The 21,619-nt window shown below is 41.9% G+C and overlaps 1 protein-coding gene across 2 annotated transcripts in view; it reads right to left on the bottom strand.

The window, feature by feature from the left end:
• The window catches only part of TEC (tec protein tyrosine kinase), a 100,030-nt gene extending 90,791 nt beyond the window's left edge, over positions 1 to 9,239 (bottom strand). For both annotated transcript variants that reach the window (XM_014534361.1, XM_014534358.1), the window contains exon 1: positions 9,121 to 9,239. In XM_014534361.1, the coding sequence (XP_014389847.1) occupies positions 9,121 to 9,168 (48 nt within the window). In that variant the 5' untranslated portion in view covers positions 9,169 to 9,239. The remainder of the gene's footprint in view (positions 1 to 9,120) is intronic.
• Between the last annotated feature and the right edge of the window lie 12,380 nt (positions 9,240 to 21,619).

Below are 21,619 nucleotides of genomic sequence, written 5' to 3' on the forward strand. Positions count from 1 at the left end.
CCTCAGGTCCCCCGGCCCCGGGGCTGGGGCAAGGGGGTGTGGCCTCAGATCCCCTGGCACAGCCTCAGGTCTCCCAGCCCCGCCGCGAGGGCCCAAGGGTGCGAGGGTATGACAACCATTTGCATATTAGCTCTTTATTATATAGGATTACCTCACTAGTTTTGATCAGGAGATTCCACTCCTGGGAGAGTGGAACTGCAGGTAAGCTAGTTATTACGTTTTGGTTTGGTGACGTAGCTTAAATTGTTTCTTTCCTTCACAAGCCAAAGGGATATGTGCAGAATTGAGATGTGGATCATCTTCAATTTAAAGACAAGTGACTTTCCCTGGGTTTAGAGCATTTTCCACCCTCCCACCAGCTGGAACGTACACACGGCAAACTCAACTTTCCTTCTGCATTCCAGGCGACACCCAAATGAGCCAAAGGAGAGGAGGAGGAATGACATGGAACTGGAACCTGGTCTTTGAATGACCCCATGGAGCAGAACTGCCCCACCAGCCTAGACATTGTAAGAAATAAACACACTTCCATCTTATTTTTGAAATGACATATAATTGTTCTTTGTTATAGTGCCTTAACCTTTATTCTACCTAGTAGACCACACCCATGCAAAAACTGATTAAGCTTTCTACTGCTTTTGAAAAAAATGGCCCTCTTTAGATTGTGCTGACAAATTCAAATGAAGTGAAGGAAGTAAAAGTTTATCATGCATTTCCATCAGAAAAACTATCTCAAGAAAACAATTAATACTACATTCACTCTTTGTTCTAAGAGTTAGCAAGTATAATCTAAGTGGTGCCATATCTGAGATAAAATAAACATAAAGTCTGAATCATACTGGGCTTTTCTTTTCTTTTACTACTTACTATGATAGTTAAGTGGATTCACTTTAGGTGACAATATTCTGGCACTAATTCTCCCCAGATGTGGGAATTTCTGACATAAAACAAATATTTCTCTTTTTGCTTCATGCTATTTCAAAGGGAAATGATAACCATTGAAAACAGGCATAAACAGCAAGTATCTCAAGTGAGTAAAGTACCTTTTACTAGAAGAAAACATGAGAATAAAGAAAAGTAATTTGGAAATTATATATAAAATAAGCAAATGCCTATATGCGTTCCTTGACTGCAGTATTCGAAGTTGTTTTTAATGAGGAACATATGTCTATGTCAACGTATTTTTTCCTTCTGGTTTTTAAAATAGGAATAGGGAATCCAAGTCATCATTGCATTCAACTGTTTTACAGAATGAGAAAACTTTTGAACAAAATAGTTCAAGAACAAAAAGAGTGACCGAGGAGGATTCGATGAAATTTAAAAGTCCTGAGACAGCTCAACTAGCTGAAACGTATGATGAGACACTGTGGCAACCTGAACACTAACTGGATATTGATGCCATTAAGTGTTTTTTGTAACATTTGTTTCCTAATATTAAGATTTGATGATATCAAGATAGTGTTGAGCCCTGGCTGGTTGCTCAGTGGTTAGAGCATTGGCCTGCAGACCTAAGAGTCACAGGTTCAATTCCAGGTCAAGGGCATGTACCTTGGTTGCAGGTTCCCCAGCCCCAGTAGGAGTGCATGCGGTAGGCAACCAACCTATGTGCTTCTCTTCATCGATATTTCTCTCTCTCTCCTCCACTTCTCCCTCCTTTCCACTCTCTCTAGAAATCAATGGAAAAAATATCCTCAGATGAAAATTTTTTTTAAAAAAAGATAGTGTTATGCCCTAGCTGGTTTGGCTCAGTAGCTAGAGTGTCAGCCTGCGGACTGAAGGGTCCCAGGTTCGATTTCGGTCAAGGGCACATGCCCGGGTTGCTGGCTACATCCCCAGTAGAAGGCGTGCAGGAAGCAGCCAATCAATGATTCTCTCTCATCATTGATGTTTCTATCTCTCTCTCCCTCTCCCTTCCTCTCTGAAATCAATTTTTTTAAAAAAATTTTTTTTAAAGATAATGTTGGGCCGAAACCGGTTTGGCTCAGTGGATAGAGCGTCGGCCTGCGGACTGAAGGGTCCCGGGTTCGATTCAGGTCAAGGGCATGTGCCTGGGTTGCGGGCACGTCTCCAGTGGGAGATGTGCAGGAGGCAGCTGGTCGATGTTTCTCTCTCATCAATGTTTCTAACTCTCTATCTCTCTCCCTTCCTCTCTGTAAAAAATCAATAAAATATATTTTTTAAAAAAATAAAAATAAAAAAACAGAGGGAAAAAGATAATGTTGGGTTGTTTTAGAGCAGTGGTTCTCAACCTTCTGGCCCTTTAAATACAGTTCCTCATGTTGTGACCCAACCATAAAATTATTTTCGTTGCTACTTCATAACTGTAATGTTGCTGCTGTTATGAATCATAATGTAAATATCTGATATGCAGGATGGTCTTAGGCGACCCCTGTGAAAGGGTCATTCGACCACCAAAGGAGTCGCGACCCAAAGGTTGAGAACCGCTGTTTTAGAGTTTTTTGAGTGTGATAATAGTATTGTGTATTTTTAAGAGTTCTTCTTTTGCAGCTACATACTGAAAATTTTAGAGGTAAAATAATGCCTGTGATTTGCTTCATAATTGGTAAGGGGTATGTGGGTGTACAGACAAAATAAAATTGTTCTTGAGTTGATAACTAGTGAAGCTAAGTGATAGATACAGGGGTTCATTATACTACCCTATTTTTGTTTAAGTTTGAAATTTTCCATAACAAAAAATTTTAAAATATGTTTAAGGGTTTTCCTTTAAATGGTTTTCCATGTCCCTGTCATCCAATACTTTAGAACTGGAAAGAAAAAAAATAGAAAAAGTTGAAAGAAGGCTCAGTTATTAAAGAGCTGTTATATACATGATCTCTAAGAGGAAAAAAAATAAACTGACAAAAATACTAAAATCATAGAAAACATTCTCATACATAACTTATAACAAATAAAAATTATAAACTACATTCAAAAAGTATCATGGATATAAAGCAAATAAAAATGTGTAGCTGCTGCCTAGTTCTTTTGGACTCTCACTCTTAGAGCCCAGCTACCATAGTGAGAGAAGCTTGAGTCAAATGGAAAAGCAACATACAGGTGCACCAGCGGAGAATTCCACTGAGCTCAGCCTTCAAGTCACCCCAGCCTCGGAGCCAGACATATAAGGGAGAAAACTTTCAGGGGATTCTAGTCCCAGGTTGTCTGAGTCACACCCAGCTATCAAGATGTCTAAGATAAGGGCATAGACATTGTGGAGTAGACACCTTGTGCTGTCCAATCCTTATAGATTCTGAGTGTGATAAAATGGTGGTTGCTGTTGTGTGCCTTTAAGTGGAGGGTGGTTTGTTACGTAGCAATAGATAACTGAGACATATGATTCTATATAATTTTGCTGTTATTGTTTGTATTTTTTACATAAAGATTGTTAAATTAAATTTATTGGGGTGGCCGAAACCGGTTTGGCTCAGTGGATAGAGCGTCAGCCTGCGGACTGAAGGGTCCCGGGTTCGATTCCGGTCAAGGGCATGTGCCTGGGTTGCGGGCACGTCCCCAGTGGGGGATGTGCAGGAGGCAGCTGATCGATGTTTCTAACTCTCCATCTCTCTCCCTTCCTCTCTGTGGAAAATCAATGAAATATATTTTTAAAAAAAAATTTATTGGGGTGACACTGGTTTACAGGATTATATAGGTTTCAAGTATACATTTCTATGATACAAGATCTGCATATTGCATTGTGTGCCCACCACTCAAAGTCAAATGATCTTCTGTCACCTTATATTTGGTCCCCTTTATCCTTTACTAGAGGCCCGCTGTGTGTCCCTCAGCCCAGCCTGCACCCTCTACAATCTGGGACCCCTTGGGGGATGTCCGACTGCCGGCAGTCAGGCATCCCTTTCACAATCCGGGACTGCTGGCTCCCAACCACTTGCCTGCCTGTCTGTCTGATTGCCCCTGACCGCTTCTGCCTGCCAGCCTGATCACCCCCTAACCACTCTCCTGCCAGCTTGATCGACGCCTAACTGCTCCCTTTCCGGCCCAATTGCCCCCAACTGCCCTCCCCTGCCAGCCCGATCACCCCAACTGCCCTCTCCTGCCGGCCCGGTCACCCCCAACTGCCCTCCCCTGCAGACCTGGTCACCCCCAACTGCCCTCCCCTGCAGATCTGGTCGCCCCCAACTGCCCTCCCCTGCAGGCCTGACCACCCACAACTGCCCTCCCCTGCCGGCCTGGTCGCCCCTAACTGCCCTCCCCTGCCGGCCATCTTGTGGCCACATGGGGGCAACCATCTTTATACGAGGGCATGACGGTCAATTTGCATATTACCTCTTTATTATATAGGCTTACTCCCCCTGTGATAACCACCATACTGTTGTGTGTCTATGACTTTCAGTTTTATACCCCACATATGAGTGAAATCATAGTTCTTAACTTTTTCTGTCTGACTTATTTTGCTTAGGATGATATTCTCAAAGTCCATCCATGTTGTCGCAAATGTAAAGTATTTCATCTTTTCCTAGGGCTGAGCAGTATTCCATAGCATATATGTACCACATCTTCTTTACCCAATCATCTATCCAAGGACACTTGGGTTGTTTCCATGTCTTGGCCACCATGAATAATGCTGCAATGAACATAGGGTACATATATCTTTGCAAATAAATGTTTTCAAATTTTTCAGGTAGATAACCAGAAGGAGGGTTACTAGATCATATGATAACACTATCAATTTTGGGGGGACCCTCCATACTGTTTTCCATAATGGCTATACCAGTTTACATTCCCACCAGCAGTGAATGAGGGTTCCTTTTTCTCTACAACCTCTCCAACACTAATTACTTCTCTTGTTGATAACAGCCATTCTAACAAGTAATACAGATTTAATGCAATCCCCATCAAAATCCCAATAACATTCTTTAAAGAAATAGAACAAAAAATCATCAGATTTGTACGGAACCACAAAAGACCCCGAAGAACCAAAGCAATCCTCAAAAATAAAGAACAAAGTCAGAGATACCACACTACCTGACTTCAAATTATACTACTAAGAAACAATAATGAAAACAGCATGGTATTGGCAGAAAATGGAACACACAGACCAATGGAACAAAATTGAGGGTCCAGAAATAAAACCACATGTATATGGGCAAATAATTTTTGACAAAGGAGCCAAAAACACACAATGGAGAAAAGAAAGCCTCTTCAATAACTGGTGCTGGGAAAATTGAAAAGCCACATGCAAAAGAATGAAACTAGACTACAATTTGTCCCCATGTACAAAAATTAATTAAAAATCGATCAAAGATCCAAATATAAGACCTGCAACAATAAATTACATTAAAGAAAACGTAGGTACTAAACTTATGAACCTTTATCTTAGAGAAGATTTTATGAATTTGACCCCAAAGGCAAGGGAAGTAAAGGCAAAAATAAATCAGTGGAACTATATCAAACTAAAAAGTTTCTATGTCATTCTTGACCATTCCTTTCTCATTTCATTCGTCTCTAATCCCTGTCAACCTCTTCCTTCACTTAAATGTTTCCTCTTCTCCCCTCACCCATCTTTTCACATTTTCAGTTCAATGTTTGGATGGAATGAAAGGAGAATCAGGGATAATGGGGTTTCTTTTTGGAATGACAGAAATCTTCTGGAATCAGATAATGGTGATGACTGCACAACACTGTAAATATACTAAAAACTACCGGATTGTACTCTTGAAAATGGTTCAAATGGTGAGTTTTCATAAAACTTATTTTCAATAAATTTAACAAAAATACATGTAAAATATATATGTGTGTGTGTGTATATATATATATGTGTATATATGTATATATACACATATATATATTTTGAATTAAAAGAAAAAATAGAAAGCAGAAAACAAAAGGCAGGGGGGAAAAAACAGAGTGGAACCAAAGCTTATGTGGGGGGTAGTTCTCACATCCATGCACAAGACATAATTGAATATAATCAAAATTAGCCTTGAATATTCCACAGGTGACACAGACCACAATTGGAGACTGACACACACACACACACTCTCTCTGCAATAAATGTCGTTCTCAGTTCACAGTATGAATTGCACAAATAGACAAATATTTTAAAGGGGTGAAATAGCAAACCAGATTTAAAGCAATTGAACAAAAATCTTCCAAGGCTGTCAAGACATTGTAAGACAGGGTAGTGCATTTTTTCACACCACCATCCTTACAACCGTACAGAACACATACCCCAGAAGGGTTGCTAAGTATAGTTAAATACCACCAAATGTTCACTTAAACTTACACAAAATACATTTTAAATTACCATTTATTTAATACATTTGCTTTACATTACCCTTTAAAATTGAAGTTTCACTGGCTTTAAAAACACAAAAAAGCAAAATTTCTATCACTCTGCTGAAATTCTAGAATGCGTGCCTTGTCTAGGATCTACTGAACTACATTAGCCAACCATCCTGAAGTCTGCTAGTCTATGCAAAAATGGAATTACCTACATTGCTGGGTGCAATTGGTGCTTTATATTGATCAAAACATCAAGTCATACTGGTATAAAACCTGGACAAGGAAGTGGCACATTAATTCACATTCCCTTCTTAGCTCTGCTCAGAACCTGCCCAACTTGCTATCCATATCAAAATCTAAGAAACTGAATTTACCAGTTTCACCATCATCATAAGAAACACTAAGCACCACCTACAGAGCAGAGGGATTCCAAAACGGTACCTACTCCATAATAGTAGCTGAGTAAGCCTAACACAGAGGCACTCAACCTGCCCAGTGTGACAACAAAACTCATACTAATATACTGGTATGTCCTAATCCTTGCTGGTGGCTGAAACTGTTCAAATGGTGGATATATCCTTTCATTACAAAATTAGAAATAAAATATAGAATGCAAATACCTCTGAAGTAAGTAATATACAGACTGGTTTATTTTAAATTCTCAATCCCATCCTCTCTTGCCATCTCAAACATGTCTAGCCTGCAGCTTCCCCCTCTCTTTGATGCACCTGATCCCTCTCTATTGTGTCATCCCCTTTGGCAGAGTAGCATCACTTACGTGCCCAGTCATAAACCATTCCCTTGACCCACATTCACCTCCAAATACCAAGTCACTTCTGTTTCCCTTTGCAGCACAAGCTCTTGAAAAATGGAATTAGGATTGCTGTCCCTACTTCCCATCATGTGCTTTCCTCCAAACACTCCAGTTGGAGTTCTATCTCCAGCATTCCACTATGGCCGTATTTGTTGGTAAACAAGGACCTCCTTCTTACCAAACCCACTGATCATTTCTCTGTTATTTTACTTGACCTCAGTTCTTATCTTACTTAACACAACTGACCATCCTCTCTTTGAAATGCGTAACTTTTCTAAGTTCTCTGTGACACCAAGTTTCCTGGATTTTTCTCTGATCTTAGAGGCTGTATCTTATCTTCTCAGTCCCATTTATTGGCTTCTATTTTTCTGCTTTACTTATAAACACTGGTGTGTACCAAGGCTCTATCCTGGGCTTGCTTTGCTTCTTCATTTCTATATTCTTCTCAGGAGTGACCTTGTCCAATTCCATGGTTTGAAATACCATCTAGAGCAGAGGTGGGCAAACTTTTTGACTCGAGGGCCACAATGGGTTCTTAAACTGGACCGGAGGGCCGGAACAAAAGCATGGATGGAATGTTTGTGTGAACTAATATAAATTCAAAGTAAACATCATTACATAAAAGGGTACGGTCTTTTTTTTTTTTTAGTTTTATTCATTTCAAACAGCCGGATCCGGCCCGCAGGCCGTAGTTTGCCCACGGCTGATCTAGAGGCTGATAACTCTGAAATCTACATCTTCAGCCCTGTCCCCAAGAACTTCAGCTTTATATATCCAATTGCAAACCTAGCATCTTTATTTGAATTTCAACAGGTCTCTCAAACATAACATGGCTAAAACGGAACTCTAGATACTGCCCTAACACTTGTTCTTTACCTACTCTTTACCATCTGAGTAAATGGTCTCACCACCTCTCCACTGCTCAGCCAACATTTTAAGAGTTATCTTTGATTTATTCCTCTCTTTCATACTTCAAATCTAATCCATCAACACATTCTTTGGACTGTACCTCCAAAATATTATAACCCTGAATATTCAAGTCTCTACTTCACTCTTTTCCCATTACACAATAGATTGATTGTACTACTGGCCCTGCTTTTTTATACCTCCCTGTATCTTTTCACATCTCTTTATTCCTGCCCTTGAGCAATGCCCTTCCACACTCACTGTGGGTAAACCATATCACTTTCTTGAACCAATTGGATAGCAGCAAACTTAACACAAGTTAAGGCTTAAAAATCTGCCTACTTGTTTGTACTTTTTCTCTTACTTTTTTGTGATTACCATGAGTATATGACCCGGCTAGCCTATTAGAGAGATGTAACATAAACACAGAGGAGAGCAGAGTTGTACCAGCCATCTCAGCTGAGGTCATCCTAGACAGTCAACAGCCATCTGGCCCTCCAAATACATCAAAGACCCCAGCAACATCACAGAGCTGCCTACCTGACCTACATTTGATTAGAGACACATGGGCAAGACCAGTCACAATCAGCTGAGCCTGGTCCAGATCAGCAGAACTACCCAGACATCCCATCAACTCATGAACAAAAATAAATCCTTATGGCTATACACCACTGAGTTTATGGGGATGTTTGTTACTTGGCATTACTGGGGCAATTGACATAGCCACCATCATCCCTTGTCAGGACTATTGCAATATCCTCCTAAAGGTCTCACTATTTCTTTCCTTATCTTCTTATAATCCTTCCTCCATTTCATCCATCAACACAAACTTAAAAAACATAAATCAGTTCATGTCCTAAGTCCTCCAATGGTTTCCTTGCACCTAGACTAAAACCCAATTTCTGTAACCTAGCATAACACCTACTGGTATTAAGAGTTCTTCTTTTGGAGCTACATACTGAAAATTTTAGAGGTAAAATAATGCCTTTGATTTGCTTTATACTCTGGTAAGGGTATTTCAAATTGTCCCTTCTCACCAAAAATAGAATGAGCATAGGACCTAGAACCAAATGAGCTGGGGTTCTGCCTCTGGTTCTGCCCCTAACTAGATGGGTGACTTTGGGTCAAGTAACCAACCTCTGAGGCCTAAAAGTTACCTTGTCGTCAGCTATGTCTGTGCCGAAGGCAGGGGATGCAGGAAACATTCTTCAAAGAGGTGGAGGCACTGGGGTAACATGGAGACATGGAGGCAGAGAGATGGGCAGTCAATCACTCCATTCTGTTCCAAAGCACAAACAAGAATATCTAAACACTTTAACTCAAGGTTTCCCAAACTGTGCTTCCCAGAACCTGTCAGATTATACCAGACTGCAATCTCCTAAAGGCCGAGGCATTGGCTGATTTTATTCTCTCCTGTGGGACCAGTGGCCAGCACAGTGCCAAAAACATGCTATCATAATATGTGCTTACCACATGCTTGCTGAATGAATGAATAAATATGTTCAGGTACAGCTGGGTTAAACAATGTCAAACTGGTTTCTTGTGTGCATTTCTGAGCCTTTAATACATGAATAGACTCTGTGAATCATACAGAATGCAGTTTCCCAACCTTATTTGATCACAGAACTTGTTCTATTTCCCTTGAACCTTAATATCTCCAGTAGTTGTAGTATTCTATAAAACAGTTTGAGAAACATCTTAAGCTTACATAATTTAAGTCCTTTTTACCATCATGAAATACAGTTTCTTATCTTTATGCATAAGGTAATTAAAAGGCCAACTAATTTGATTCCTATCTACTATGCAGCTGTTTTCTCCCAGCATCCTACATCTTCACATCTCCCATCACCAGGCAGGGCCTCCATCTCTCCCATCTCCTAAGCAGCAGGTGTCTAGTCAGGTTTCTCAACTCTGCTCCCTGCCCTCTCACAACCAGTCTGCTCTGAAAATCCTCACACCAGTTCTTCCACTACTGTTCCTCTCAACCTCACAGGCATTATTTTACCTCTATATTATGAACTCTCTTAAACTGTTTTAATGACTCCCCTTCTCCCTTGACAATCAACCCAGCAAAGTTCTGATCTTGTCATTTACAATATCATCCCACCTCTGAAAAGTTTTCAAAGTACTTCTTCTCCCTTTTGTAGTAAAGTCTGTTTCTTCCTTTGCATTCTCCACATTGAACCCTTAGGATCATGCCTTAATTTTAAGTAAATATAATCCTGTCATATTCCTCTTCCCTTCCTACCACTTATTTCCAAGTGCTCAAGCAAGTAAATACACGGACATGTTCCTATCTCCATGCTGTTGCTTGAGTTGCTCTCTCTGCCTAAAAGAGCACCTGTTGAAATCCTATTCATTCTTTTTGTTTTGTTTGTTTGTTTTTTATCTTTAAAATCCTATTCATTTTTTTAAAGTCCTGATCACAAGTGATCTCTTTTATGAAGTCTCCTTTATTTTCCACTCCTACCGCAATTAGTTACTCCCTTCTACTACCCCCAGGCAACTGTACCACTCATCTCAGACATATAAAGTTAGTCGTAGGGATGCAGAGATGGCAGAGTTGGGAGAGAAGACCAGGAACCAGGTGAGTCTGTCAGGGACCATGTCCAAGAGGTTGGTGGCAAAGGGAGAGACCAGGAGGTTATTTGCATGAATCGCTTGACCTCTAAAGGAAAAAGGGCTTTGCATGACCTGCAGGCAGCATAAGGAAGCCAGAGGAAGGCCACAGCAGAGAGAGCTGCAGAGAAAGAGTGTTCTCATCTGTGAGGAGGCTGCGGGTGTGGGAGAGTTGATTCACAGTGGAACAATGCCCTCAGAGGGCCCCCGGAAAGATCTGGGAGGAGGCCAGCAGAAGGATGGAAGTTCAGAATCATAGGGGAGTTGAGGGCACATAAGAAAACAGCTGATCAGAAAGGATGGGAGCCAAGGAAAAGAGGCAAAACCTTAGCCAACGCTGGCTGAGATCCCAGCTGGTGTCAGAGGCCAGATGAGTTAGGCGTTCGACAGTTTCTGATCAGCATTCAAAAGCAGGTTGATGAGTAATTCTTCCAATGTCTATGAAGAACAGATTTCTCTAACACTCATGGCACAATTCTTAATCTTGTGTGTGAGCTGTGCCATGGTGGTAAGGGTGGAGGGAGTCCTGAGGAAGGGTTAGGTGTGGTATCTCCTTTCACTAGGGCAGGGTTCGCAGACCTAAAAGAGAGGAAGTGAGTCCAACAGGAACAGTTCACAGGGATCCCAGGCCTCCAGGCACACTGCAGGCAACAGCAGCACCGAGGCCCAGGAAGTGGGCTCGCCCAAAAGTAGGTAGAGAATGGCAATGTGGAATCCGCGACAGAAAAAGTCATCTGAAAAATATGTGTATGAGGCAGGCTCTTTCAACTGCAAGTAACTAGGCTGAAGCAGACAAGAGGAAATTGTTGGCTCACATAACAGAGAAGTCCTGGAATGCTTCCGGCATCTGAATCTTGGGGCTCAGATGGTGCTGCCTGTGCCCCCACCACCACTCACTGCTACTTCCCACTTCGGACCGGCCTCAGTCATTCTCTCCTACTTCATACAGCTTCCTCCATTGTCGAAGGGAAAGATGGCCACCAGGAGCGCCCAGGGTCCCTCACTCTAGCAGCAAAAGAAATCCCCATGCCTCCTTTCCTAAACTGGAGCAGAAAAGGAGCCTGGTGGAGTGAGCCTCTGTCCTGTGCTAACCTCAGAACCAATCACTCAGTCAGGTGCAAGCGCTCCTCAGATTGGCCAAAGCTGAGTTAAAGGACCACGCCTGGGGTCAGAGTACACCCCACCCAAACCACGCGAACTGGGATGAAGACGTTCCCCAAAGAAGGAGTCTGGGAAAACAGTAAGTCCTCTAGAGTGGTCACTTGTCAGTCAGGTTCCAGATACCAAAAGAGAAGCCTTGTCCTGCTAGTTAAAGAACAGAAGGGCTTTGAAGTCAGACAGAACTGGTTTTAAATTTTAGCTTTGACACTTAATAGCTGTGTGACCTCGGGTAAATGACTTAATTTCTCAGTGCCTCAGTTTCCTCCGTATAAAATGGGGATAATAGCACCTACCTCCTAGAGATGCCTGGAAAGATTAAATGAAATGATGTACATAGATTGCTAGGCGTAATGCTTGGCACAAAGTGATCAATAAATGGTAGTTATTGTTAGTAATAATAACAATAATGGCAATTATTTTTATTTAGAACAAGGGCACCACACGAAGGGCGAGCTGTGGCTGGGTGAAAGACAGCCATGTCGGCATCTGGATAAATCAGCCCTGGGTCAGGTTTCACTAAGGGAAACTGAGGGCACAATACAAGGGCCTGAGTGAACACTGAGATACAAATTCAAATCAATAAATGTGTTCAGCACCTATTGTGTGCCAGGAACTAGGGATACAATTATGAATCAGACATATGGCTCCATTTCTCTCTCTCTGTCCCTCTCCCTTCTTCTCTCTTCAAAAATCAATAAAAACATATTTAAAATGTTTTTTTTAAATAAAAAATAAAAGCTTTAAAAAAAAAAAAAAGACATATGGCTCCAAGGTAAACTACCATGAAGAGTGACTATAGCTTTGCGACATTATTTGGCGGGGAGAGGAGAGGTTGACCAAAGCTGCTTCATTACTTTCAACCACAGGATACGGGCACTGGGACAGTGCTGAGTGTACAAGAGAACAATGCCTGGGCCCAACTGCTGGAATGCTGGGAAGGAACAGAGGGGCTACAGTCACCCCGCACCCGACTCCATCCCACCCCCAAAAAACCACCTGTGCATGAATTAGGAAAAAGTACCTCTTCCTTTAAAAACTTTACTTCCATCTTCCAAGAAACTGTCATAGTAAATAAACAAATCTACTATATCGACCATGTGAATGACATTGCAGAGTTTTGCAGTGTATAACTAGCACAATTGTACATGGCAGCCCTGGGCATAGGCAGGGAAGATGAGATGGGGGTTGAGAGAAGTTAGGAGTAGTGATGGAGTATCTGGGAGTCCCTGAACTTTTGGAAACAGAGAATAACTTCTTTTTTTTCAAATTATAAGAGAAAGTTTATTTAGAAAGGGTGATGGAGTACCTGGGAGTCCCTGACCTTTTGGAAACAGAGAATAACTTCTTCTTTTTTTTTCAAATTATAAGAGAAAGTTTATTTAGAAAGTCACAGAGGAAGGAAGATGTGAGCCAGCTGGGCTGCATGGGCTCAGGAAACAAGTTACAGAAGCCAGAGAAGGGCCCTGGGAAAGGAAGGGGTGGAGAAAAGCTCAGGTGTGCTCAAGAGAGGAGCATGCCAACAGAGAATAAAATAAGTTCTGCTGTAGAGTTGCACTGTTCAATATGATAGTCACGCACCACAAATAGCTGTTGAGGATTTGAAATATGGCTAGCACAACCCAGGAACTAATTTATTTTATTTTAATTAATTTTAATTAAAAATGTAAAACTGAACTAGCATAAAATATTTTGCCATTAGCCACAAGTTTATATTGTTTGGTAAGACTACAAATGATATTGTATTGCACTGTATTGTACTGCTCATATCCTGAGTTGCTTCTGATATTTCATTAGTAATTTTATATGATTATATAACATTATAGTATTTTTTATATATTGGGTTACACAAAACACATTATTAAAATTAATTTTGCCTATTGCATTTTGCCTTTTTAATATGGCTACTAGCAATTTTTAAATTATACTTCTGACTCAGAATATTTCTATTTGACAGTGCTGCTATGAAGACATCTTAAATCAAGAGGGTTAAGGGCTTGGAATGATACCCAGAGGGAGAGGAGAGGAGCATGGCTCAGGGTGTCTAACTCAGGAGAGCTCTAAGAGTACCCTCTGGAGACCAATTGTGTTGACTCCAGCTCCACCACTTAACCAAGTCTCCCTGCATCTCCTTGTGCTCAGGCTCTTCCATGCCTGGCACATCTTCTGTGCTCCATACACATTAACTATTGAGGGGGGTGGGGCATTATTTGGGAATAAGAATGATGCAAATGAACAGTCTCCCTGGATCACTAGGCTGAAGAGTTACATGAGGGTTTTTATTCAATCTTGAATAAAAACATATTTGCTTTTCTCTAAGTTCATTATGTCTTTCAAGTACATTGATGAAACTATTTTAAATGCTGAAGCGTCATGAAAACAGGGTAACATGGCATTTCTGAATTGTTCCAAATCATACTACATTTTCAGTTAAGAGTTGACAATGACATCTGGATCTCTTTCTTGAGAAAAAATTGGACGCTCATCTGCGTGTACAGATGGATTCTTTTTCCGTAAATGACTTCTTCACCACTTCGCTGCCATTTTGCATGGAACTGAGACAAGCAGTTTGACTTTTTAGTGTCCCAACAGGTTCACGTTGACAGTAAACTTAGAGTTTACACTATGTACTCCTTCTTTTACATTATTTTTTTAAAAATAAAAATAATAATAAGACTACTTTATTCACATTTATATCCTGAAAAATATCCATCCATACCTATCTTTGTTCTGTCTTTGTCCCCGCCTGATTTGTAAAAGCATTTCTCCCAACCTTCCACTGACTCAATTTGTTTAACAGCCTTTATGGAGAGTCTTTCCAAAATCACTTTGAAAATCAGTTTATCCCTAGCTTCTGTAATTACTTAATGCTCTTTAAAAATTCTAGTAAATTTGTCAAAGATGATCTCCCCCCCTTACAAAGAAGTAGCCTTCCCCCTAAAAGTTTATATTTGCTTAAAAACTGTTAAATTCATTTTTTCTGACAAATATATGCTCACGCAGAATTTATTTTTGATTCCACTTGTTCCACAAAATCCAGGAAAAATTCCATGGATAGATACTTCCTTAAATTTACCCTGAGATTCTCAGCAAGCCATTATCCTCTATGAGGCTCATTTTTCTCATCTATCTAATGGGCATAATATAGATGCCCTTTGCCAAACAGGGCAAGCCATCTCATTATTCATGAATGTGTATAAAACACTCTGAGAAAAGCTCAAAGTCCTTTACAAGCATGAGGCCATGAATCTTTCTGAAGTGAACTGTTAATTATGTGTCATTATGCTTTGTTTAAGAGATGGAAAACCTGAGGCATGAGAACATAATACCAGTTAATAGCTGACTTAGAAATCTAGCCCAGTCTCCAAACATTAAACAGAAAGATGTCAGGGGGAAAATGTAATTAGGAATTCACTCTGCTCTAGTTCTTATCAAGACTCGATATTAATGCAAAATTCCCTTACATTACTGGTTGCCCTGCCCCTCCCACTTCCTCCTGAATGCCAGGAATGGGGAAATGGGTGGGAGGGTTGGAGTTCCCTATGGAACTATAATGCCCTCCCCACTGCTTACAGGAAAGTGCATGAACCCTAGACCAAGTGCTAAGGTCAAATATAACATAACAACAGATAATATAACAACCTCTCCACCTTTTGTTACTGATTCCTTCACACTTTTCCTGCCAAACATCCAACAAAATGAAATGAGGCTCTAGACCAGGGGTGGGCAACCTTTTCGTGAGTGCGTGCCAAAACCAGCAAAATCTCTGACTCAAAATTCTTCTGCGTGCCAACCCTAATTTTTTGAGAACATGTTACGCCTACTTGATAACCCTTAAGATGTACGTATGTGAAGAACCTTGAAGAAATAATAAAATTCATTCGAGCGACAAAAACACAGTAGATGATGATGAAAAACACATTTATTTTTTAATGTATACATGTACACTGATGGTCCGACAGAAAACTTTATGACTCCGTTTGATATTATCAGTGGGACTTTTGCTGCTGCATCACTGATGACAGAGATTTTACATCAGGTTTATATTTCGTGACCTTAAGAGATATGCAGGAGCTACTACTTTCATCTGTCAGGCTACTCCTATTACAAAACTTAACAAAATTCATCACTGAGAACAAAGATTCACAAGCGTATGTGGATGAAACCAAAACACTGGTCGGATCTAGGAAGGCAGGGAGAGTTAAGGCAGAGGCATAGAAATTGCTCTTCCCCTCTCTCGTCAATCCATGTCTATGGTCTTTAAGATAACTTGTTATGTAAAATTATTTATTTATCTAAGATGCACCTACACTGAATTTATCTGAAAAATAAAAAAGTCGATATTAAGAAAAAAATTGTAAATGGAAGATTATAAGAGGGGTTTCACGTGCCAGCAAAAGTTACTGGCGTGACATGTTTGGCACACGTGCCAGGGGTTGCCCACCCCTGCTCTAGACATAATCAACAAGAATGTAGCTGTGCCCTGGCTGGTGTAGCTCAGTGGAGAGAGCGTCAGCCCATAGACTAAAGGTTCCGGGGTTCGATTCCCATCAAGGGCACACACTTTGGTTGCAGGCTTGATCTGGGCCCTGGTTGGGGCACATGCAGAAGGCAGCCAATCGATGTGTTTCTCTCACATCGATATTTCTCTGTCTTTCCTTCTCTCTTCACTCTCTGAAAATGGACTGGGGGGATGAGGGGACAATGGGGGGATAAAGACACATTTGTAATACCTTAATCAATAAAAATTAAAAGATAAATAAATTTTAAAAATAAATAAAATAAGTAAATACACACAAAGCCAAAAAAATAAAAATGAAAAATATCCTCGGGTGAGGATTAAAATAAATAAATAAATAAATAATAAACTAAAAATCAATGAAAAAATATCCTTGGGTGAGGATTAACAAAAAAGAATGCAGCCACAGCAAATGGACCTGTCACATGACCCTGGCTTTATTCTCTGACCTATGGGTACATAAAGTGGCCTCCATAACTCCAGCTAAACATTGTGTCTCCACATAAAATACTATTGACCTAAAAGGTCAAAAAAGAGAATAATAAAAACTTCACACCCTGGCCAGTGCTGCTCACTGGTTAGTGTCGGCCCATGTACTGAAGGGTATTGGGTTCGATCCTCCACCTCAATTGGGGCATGTGCAGGAGGCAACCAATCAATGTGAGACATCAATGTTTCTGACTCTCTCTCTCTCTTCCCCCCACCCTCCCTCCCTCCCATGCTCTCTAAAAAGTTAATGGAAAAAATATCCTCAGATGAGGGTTAACAAAAAACAAAAACAGCCCAACTGGTGTGGCTCAGTGGTTGAGCATTGGCCTATGAACAAGGAGGTCACCCTTTGATTTCCAGTCAGGGTTGTGAGCTCAATCCACTGTGTGGGGCATGCAGGAGGCAACCAATCAATGATTCTCTCTCACCATTGATATTTCTCTCTCTCTCTCCCTTCCTCTCTGAAATCAATAAAAATATATTTTTAAAAATTTTTAACTCAATAGACTAGATAACTTAATCAGCACAAACTTCCCTCCATACTCCAAAAGCTACTCTTCTTAGCCATAAAAACCAAAACAATTACAATACTATGTTAAGAAGAAATATATGGATGGAAAAATATAATAGTAGTAGTATATGTTCTCCTTTCTAGAATGTGTTTAATGAAGAATATTTCTAAACTAGATGCCTGGTGCATGAAATCATGCACAGGTGAGGTCCCTCAGCCTGGCCGGTGATCGGGGCTGTCTAGCCCAGTCCGGGGGAAGGGCCCACGGGAGGTTGGCTGTTGGAGCGCACTGACCACCCGACCAGCCAGGGGGAGGGACCGCGGGAGGTTGGCCAGCCGTGGGAAGTTGGCTGTGGGAGCGCACTGACCACCAGGGGGCAGTTCCTGCATTAAATGTCTGTCCCCTAGTGGTCAGTGTACATTATAGCAACCGGTCGTAATGGTCGCTTAGGCTTTTATATATATAGATGAGAAGCAATATATTGGGGAAATTTAAAATTGAATGCTCTATGCTTCAATCTACACAGCCAAAGTAAAGTGAAAGTCTAATCAACAAATCAACTAAATCCAATCGAATTTAGTCGATTGGATACAACTTGAATAATTATGATCAAATATCTATTTTTTATTTTATTTTTTTATTGATTTCAAAGAGGAAGGAAGAGGGAGAAAGAGATAGAAACATCAATGATGAGAATCATTGATCGGCTTCCTCCTGCACACCCTCTACTGGGAATCAAGCCCACAACCCAGGCATGTGCCCTTGACTGGAATTGAGACCAGAATGGAGACCAGAATCAAACCCAGAACCCTTCAAACCGCAGGCCGACGATCTATCCACTGAGCCAAACCAGCCAGGGCCAAATATCTTTTTTTTAATTAATGCCAAGTGACCACAATTATCTGAATTATCTAGAAGATTCATTCAGTGCATTAAGTATGATCAAGCACTGTGCTCTTCCCTAGGAGAGTTTACAGAAGACAAAAAGAAGCTAAAGAAGACAAAAAGGATTTATGTGAAGCACTTAGCACATTAGAGCAAAACTATACTGCCTGGAAAGAGAGGTTGCAATGGCTTCTAATGTTTTATTTAGTAAAGGACGAATACCTGTGGAAGCACAGAAGAAGGAAGGCGCACTGCAGGTAATCCAGCTGGCCAAGCTTCATTCCTAATGGTATCTAGTGGGTTCTAGCGAAGCACATATTTTCTAACCCTCTCGCCCTTCACTGTCATCCTCCAGAGAGCAAGTCACTCCTGCACCTCCTGCACTGTAACAATTGCCAGCACTGGTGTTTCCTGTATTCCCAATGCATAGCCACCATCATTGGAGTAGAGCTTGGCTTTTTCTTTACAGATAAGGAGGTTGGGGAACAATGCTCTTCCTATTTCAGTGGAAGCTGACTTGTCATCATTCCTCTGTGTGCAGCCATAAAGTCATGTTGATATTATCAAGCTACGGTATAGAATGCCTTTAGAAGGTCGCTGTGCTCTCAGGAAGCCTGAGGAATGAATGACTCAACTGGTAAAACAGGGTTGGGAAATTTGGGATGGTCCAGGAGGGGCAGTCATCGCTGCTCAGCCCAGCCAGAAACAGGAACTTGGTGCACATTCCAAGAAGGGCATGAGCTTTGAAACAGGAAGAGAGGATGCTGCTGCTTGTAAGGCAATTGTGTGATAAACTGGCCTCCAGAAGGAAACAATGATAACTTCCACCCAGGCCACATGGCCACCAATGACCCCAGGCTCGCCTTAATGACTGAAATATTAGAGTGACAGAAGCTGAGCTTCATTGAGAGGCAACAGAGTCAGATGCCAAGGTGACAGAATGAGTCCTCATAGACAATGTAAATTTGAGAAATAGGAACAAGGGCTCTAGGACCAGTAACTATATACCTACTATCTAAGCTAGGGCTAGAGCGCTTTCCCATGATAACTGTGATCAATTGGTAGTGGATGCTTAGAATGGTAAAAGAAGGAATCTAAGGTCCCAACTGGACTCGGAGAGAGAATATGTCCAGACTGGTCAGAAAATGTTTATTACTGGTAAAGGCAGGGAAAAGGGCAGTACAGTGCCATGACTGAACCATGCTACTCTCTTAGTAGAGATTAGTTGAGAAATCTATATTCCCCTAAGCAAAAGAAAATGTAATTTTCTAGACCACAGTAGCTGTGATCATCGGAGCTCTGAGTTGAGTAGTCAAAGGTGGTGGGAAAGTTAATAGTTATAATTCCATCCAAGGGAGGACTGGTTGAGCTAGGGTAGAGACAATAAGTCGAGGCCAGGAGGACACAAGTTTGGAGATGGAGGCGAGGACTAAGCCCCTCTCCTCTGGGTTCTTTTCAACAAAGCTATTCTCGTGGCATAATCACATGGTACAGAGTAATTTTACAATTGCCAGTGACCATGGGCCAATTTCACTTCTTTCTAACACACTTTATGACCCTAATCTAACCAAGGCAAGTAGCCCCCAAAGCAGCTGATCTGGGTTCGACTCCAGTTGCTCCACTTGGCTTGTGTAGCCTGGATAAGAGGAGAGCATTAGTAAGAGCTCTGAAACAAGTGACACTGTTGTCAGCAGAGAGTTACTGAGCATCCATGGGGAACCCAGCACAAAGCCTGAGGATCAACACTCCTGTCAACCATGTGGACCAAGTCTCCCTGCCCTGTCCAATAAGGTGATTCTCCCTAAGGATGGCAACTAGAGGAGGGCGGGGGGGGGGGGGGGGGGACGACAAGGAGCTAGAATAGGAACCTCTGCCTACTGCTTCCTCCAGGTACCAACCCCGTATACCTGGAGGGACCAGTAGGCAGAGGTGTGCTTGGAGATCCAAGGCCCAGGCTCCCAGCACTCTAGATGCCCACAGGAAGACTGGGAGACCAACAATTCTTTCCCAAGCATTAAGGTGGCCAGACACTGCCCACAATCCCTTCAACCACCTTGTCAAGGGCCAGCTTCAGGGAGAGTTAAGCCACCATTCGCCGAGCATTACTATGATTTGATAAAGCATGGCCCCTGCCTGAGAGTAACTACTAGCTGAGAAAACATGACTGTCTTGGTCTTGATACAGAATAAACAGGTACACTTCAGATTGAAAGTGCAGAGCATATACATCAATATTCTATATTCTAATCGGGAAGATATGGAAAGTAGAGTTTAAGGACCTATGTGGGGCAAAGGTATTGCCAACCAGAGCACAGCACTGATTTGCATGTGTTTACTATACAGTCCCACAAACCATCCTTGGGAGAAGAATCAAGTTCATTAACAGAAACACACTGCAGTAAGCATGAGTTGGCAAGTGGAGTAATAGATTGAGCAGATTAATTGGAGTATGGGGAAAGTATAGGTCTTCCCTAGACACTGAAAAAGTAACTAAATTAAAAAGTACTTTCAAAAACATAATGAGAAGATTACACACACTTTTCTTTTTTCTCCATCTAAATCATAACATTCCATACTACTTGTGATTCTTGCCGACTAAGGAGCTACCAGTGTCACAAATTAACCTGTTAATCCTAAACTTATTTAGGAAACTCATTGGTTTGTCAGGGTTGTTTTTCCCTCCCCAGCTCTTTTGGGGAGAATCATCTGGAAGAGAATTAATTCTCAGAATTTCCTAAGAGGAGAAATGGGCGCTCACTGGAAAAATACAGGCTCTATGCCCAAAACGCTTAACTATCTTGGATAACCTTCAAACCCACTTAGCCACCAACCATCCTGTTGTTACAAGTTCCCATTGAGATCAAGCCTTCTCATCAAATATGCCTGTTTCCAACGAATGACCATAGATGAGACGGTTTCCAAACCCTGAATTTAGGATTCGAGGGAAAGGGCACACCCCTGGGTCACGGCCCTAGTTTTTCCAATAATTGCATCCACCGAACCCTGTTCTTAAGATTCAAATCCCATTTCCCAGATTTAAAAAAGAGAGAGAGAAAGAGAACTTGGTGGGGGGAGGCACTCGGACACGTGCAGCTGTGGAATGTCTCCGTGGATGCTGCCAACTTTCAATCCAGCCTGCGCTGCCGCCCAAGCAGAAAGGAGGAATCTGCCCAGCGCGCAGCTGGGAAGTGAACCCAACGCCGAACTCGTCCCGGAGCGGCCTCGGCCCGGGGAAAGGGGCGGGTGCTCCTTGGAGAGGCCAGCACCGGCGACAGGAGGTGCAGAGGCGGCGGCCGCCGGGACCGCGCACCTGTCCCTTCTTCGGACCGACGGGGACGGGGTCCCTCGCCAGGGTGACGCGCCCACGCTCACCGCGGGGCGGAAGAGAGAACAATGCTTCCTCGTTCCACGAGGGCTGGTCCCTGGTCACTGTCTGAGCATGAGAAAGCCATCTCTCTCCCCCCCCATCCCCGGC

This window comes from Myotis brandtii, unplaced genomic scaffold (genome assembly GCF_000412655.1).
Source record: "Myotis brandtii unplaced genomic scaffold, ASM41265v1 scaffold10, whole genome shotgun sequence".
NCBI classification, from domain to species: Eukaryota; Metazoa; Chordata; class Mammalia; order Chiroptera; family Vespertilionidae; genus Myotis; species Myotis brandtii.